Here is a 4,694-nt window from a genome sequence, read left to right as displayed (position 1 = left end):
GATGATAAGAGTATACATCCTCTTATCATTCATATCAGTCGATCACACAATGAACTTAAAATTTAAAATTACAATGAATATCTAACGTTGTTTTCTTTATATCTCCACTCTTTGGAGAAGAACATTCACATGCTAACAAATGTGACTGTTCGTCAATTTCTTTCATCTATCCATGGTATTAATTTTGTAATATGAAAAAGGTTTGATTCTGTTTTCCTATGACCAGTATCAATTTCGAAAATTGAGTTTGAGATTTTCTTGAGAACTCTGTATGGACCGATTCTTATTTCGTCTAATTTTTTCCTATTTAAGCGATTGCCATTTTCCACATATACAAAGTCTCCGACGTCCAATTTAATTTCTTTCCTGTGTTTATTGAATCGTTCTGCATTGTAATCATGAGATTTTTTTGTTTTTTGGAATGCCAATTTTCGATCTCTTTCCAGATCTTCATTTTTACATCTTATCTTCAATTCGTGTGGCAAAATATTAGTGTTTTCGCCTTCCATTAAGTATTTAGGGGCAAATCCGGTGACGGTATGCTCTGTTTCGTTGTATTTCTTGACGCATTCTTGTGCAATGGTTGTCCATGCTTTTTTGTTTTCATTTATTTTGCACCTTATTTTGTTTATTAGAGTCTGGTTTAGTCTCTCGTTGAGCCCATTTGAGAATGGAGCATCAACTGCTGTAAAAATCAGTTTAATTTCTTTTTGTTTTAGAAATTGTTTAANATTTTAATTTCTTTTTGTTTTAGAAATTGTTTAAATTCATTTGAATTTATGCCGGGATATTGATCTGTTAATATTGTCTCAATGTTATTATTTTGTTCAACGTTTTTTGTTAGTTTTATGAAATCATTAGCGTTCTGGTTTTTTGACGTAAGAATATAAGCGTATCTCGTAAAATGGTCTACCAACAGATGCATATATTTTTTTGTTGAACGTGACCCTCCAAGTCCGCCAATGGTATCTATGGACATGATTTCGAATGGGTATGTGGCAGGTCCTAAGTGTGATAGAAATCCATATTTTGATTTTTTTCTTGACTTATTTTTTATACATACAGAACAGTTGTCACAAATTTCTTTTATGTTCTTTATAATATTTTCCGCTGTATAAAATGGAGTTATTTTGTTTATCATTTGTGTTCTTCCTAAGTGGCAGTAAGAATAGTGTATATCTTTAATTATTTTTTTACTAAGGTGTTCAGACAATAGAATTTTGTCTTTTTTTCTTGATCTTTTATAGTAAATTTCATTTTTTAAAATAAAATTTTTCTTCTTGTCTTTTAAAGATATGTTTTCCTCTTGGTCCTTTTTTATTTCTTCTAAACCTATTATGTTTACCACTTTAATAATGTCTTTAGCGTTATTTTCAGGTTCTAAAACTGGGTTTCTGCTTAGGCAGTCGGCCTCTTGGTTAGACTTCCCAGGATTGTATTTTACTTTGAAATCATACTGAGAAAGATAGTAAGTTAAATCTCCTAGTTCTTCATCCGTTCTTGATTTTATATTTAGATTTTCTAGAGGTTTGTGATCTGTGTAAACTGTAAATTCTTTACCGAGCAGCCAATGTTGCCAGTACTTAACCGCTTCCTTTATAGCTAAACATTCGAGATAAATCGCTTTTTTTTTTTTTTGTGTCTCGCTTAATTTTTTCGAAAAGTAAGCTACCGGTTTATAGTTGTTATGTTCATCTTTTTGTTTTAATACAGCTCCAACTCCTTTGATACTTGCATCAGTATAAATTGTGACAGGTGAATTTGGGTCAAATATTTTAAGAATTGGTTCTGAACAAAGTAGTGATTTAATGTTTTCAAACGATTCTTTGCATTCTTTTGACCAAATAAATTTCACATCTTTTCTTAAAAGATTATGTAGTGGATCTGAAATTTGTGCTATATATGGAATAAATTTGTGATGATAGTTAATTTTCCCTAAAAATTGTCTTACATTTTTTTTTGTTTCTGGAACTGGAAAACCTCTCACTGCAATTAAATGATCTTTTTGTGGTTTTATTGAATTCTTCTCGATTATATGACCTAAGTAATTTACATGATCTTTTGCAAATATGCATTTTGAAAATTTTAGTTTGAAACCTTCTTTAATAATTGCTTTTAGAAATTTTGATATATGTGTTATATGCTCTGTAAAAGTTTTTGAAAATATTAATATGTCATCTATAAAAGCAACTACAAAGNTTAATATGTCATCTATAAAAGCAACTACAAAATCAGAAAGGTTATATTTTCTTATAATATTGTTAATTATCCTTTGAAAGATTGCCGGTGATGTTTTTAAGCCGAAAGGCATGCACGTCCATTGGAAGTGGCCCTCTTGTGTTACAAAAGCAGTTTTTGGTCGGTCTTTAACTCTTACTGGTATCGACCAAAATGCTGAGTTTATATCCAGTGTTGTAAAATATTCACAATTTACACTTTTCACTATTAGATCTTCAATTAGTGGAATAGGTTGTTTTTGAGGAGTAATAATTTTGTTAATGTCCCTAAAATCTATGCACATTCTTGATTTTTTGTTTTCATCTTTTTTAAAAGCCAAGGTGACTGGTGCGGCAAAAGGGCTATATGATTCTTCAATCATTCCTTTTTTTAATAGCTGAGTTATTTGATTCTCTATTTCTTTTCTATCTTCAAATGTGCATCTATAGGGCCGCTTATAACAATATTTGTCCTCCATTAGATCGATGTGGGCTTCATAATTTTTGNCCTCCATTAGATCGATGTGGGCTTCATAATCCTTAACAGTACCCACATCATACTTATCCTGGGCAAATACTGATTTATATTTTTTTAACAAATCATCTATTTTAGATTGTTTTTGTATATCTAAATGATTTATTATTAGTGCAAATTCATCCGTATTTATGACTTCGTTGAAATTTACTTCATATTTTTTTATCATGTAATCTGGATTTTCATATATTTCAATATTTTGATCATGTTTATTTTCTTTCATGTCACCTGCAATTTCAGGAATATTGACACTTTCTTTTTGAATGATCCTTAGATCATTAGTTTGAATTAATTTAAAATGTTGTATACAGTCTAAACCGACTAAAAAATCATAATTAAAATTTTTGTTGTCTACAATAAAAACATTTACTATTTTTTCTATATTGTAAATTTTTATTTTTAATGATACCATTCCTTTTGTTTTTCCTGCACCATTAATAGTTTTCAAGCTTATCATTTGTAAGTCTTTTGTATTTTCTTGTTTTATTTTTAATAATTTAGCATTTATTATTGACACATTTGAGCCGGAGTCATAAACTCCAGAAATTTCTAAAGTGTCATTTATTAGTAGCTTGATTTTTATTAATGGTGGTACTATAAGTTTTTTTGATTTTCTTGATTTAATTTTACTTCTAATTCCTAATTGTTTACAGATTTCAATGATCCATCTTTTTTACTTTTGTCCTCTTTTTCTTTAAACCAGCAATTTAATTCAGAATGGAAGCGTTTCCCTTTGTTTGCATTTTCACATATTTGGCATGGTTTTTTTTCTTCCACTTTTTTTCTATTTTCAAAATCTGGTTTTCCTTTTCTCCCAATAGTATTGTTTTTAACAAGATGTTCTAGCTTGCTAATTTCATTATAAAGATCCTGAGTTTCTTCTAGAGTTTCTTTGTCTACTTTATCAGAGACATAATTTGGTAAGCCAACCGCAATAAGATCAATTAATGTTTCAGTATCTATAGATTTTCTAATTTGAAGTAATAATTTTTCTTTTTTTATAGCATATTCGAGCAAAGAACCCGATTGATATTTAAAACTAAAAGCATATCTTATAGGTGACCAACCTTTGTTTCCAAATGTTTCAATGAAATTTTTTTTCCAATTGTTCCATTCTGATTCTATAGAATATTTCAAAATCATACAGAAGTACCAATCAGCGCTGCATTTCTCAAGGAAAAATTTTAAAATTTCAATTTTTTTTTTTANCAAAGAACCCGATTGATATTTAAAACTAAAAGCATATCTTATAGGTGACCAACCTTTGTTTCCAAATGTTTCAATGAAATTTTTTTTCCAATTGTTCCATTCTGATTCTATAGAATATTTCAAAATCATACAGGAGTACCAATCAGCGCTGCATTTCTCAAGGAAAAATTTCAAAATCTCAATTTTTTTTTTTTCTTCATTTATTACACAGCGTTCACATTCTTTTTCAAATTGATTTATCCATTGATTAGCGTTTGTATTGTTTTCATTGAATTTGTCAATCATGAAATCACTAGCAATTTTTTGTAGATTTTTTATTTCAGAAGTCTGTTGTTTGGATTCCAAGATTTTTTCTAATAATTTTGTTATAGTGTCTGAAGTACTTACTATAGATTTATCACATTCTTCTTCTGAAATTTCTTCTAAATAAAGGTCTGAAAATAATAAGTTGTCATCATCATTTACATTAACTTTTTTCAGATCTTCTGTCATAGTTATCCAAACTTTTCTGAATTGATTTCTTTTTTTTAATGTATTTTTAACTCTATTATATACTTGTGATTTCATCAATTCCTTGTGTAAAGTTATTGGTTGGTATTCATCTTGAATAGCGAAAGTATGACCATCTGGTGTGCCTATTGAAGTTAGGCATAAAATTGTTGATTTTCCATCGGCCGTTCCTCTCGTTTTAAAGTCAAACCTTAGTTTGTCCATTTTTCATTTTTTTTTTTTTT

General features: G+C 28.8%; 1 protein-coding gene across 1 annotated transcript; it reads right to left on the bottom strand.

The window, feature by feature from the left end:
- Positions 1-3,384: 3,384 nt before the first annotated feature.
- LOC126901317 (uncharacterized) lies at positions 3,385-4,688 on the bottom strand. Its single transcript, XM_050677716.1, has 2 exons — positions 4,014-4,688; positions 3,385-3,818 (listed from the first exon to the last, which is right to left on the bottom strand). The coding sequence occupies exons 1-2, from the start codon at positions 4,672-4,674 to the stop codon at positions 3,391-3,393; spliced, it is 1,089 nt and encodes a 362-aa protein (XP_050533673.1). The 5' UTR covers positions 4,675-4,688; the 3' UTR covers positions 3,385-3,390.
- Positions 4,689-4,694: the final 6 nt, after the last annotated feature.

Source organism: Daktulosphaira vitifoliae, unplaced genomic scaffold (assembly GCF_025091365.1).
Source record: "Daktulosphaira vitifoliae isolate Bord-2020 unplaced genomic scaffold, ASM2509136v1 Scaffold_3, whole genome shotgun sequence".
NCBI classification, from domain to species: domain Eukaryota; kingdom Metazoa; phylum Arthropoda; class Insecta; order Hemiptera; family Phylloxeridae; genus Daktulosphaira; species Daktulosphaira vitifoliae.
The sequence above is the reverse complement of the archived record's forward strand: the minus strand, read 5'-3'. Positions and strand labels throughout refer to the sequence as shown.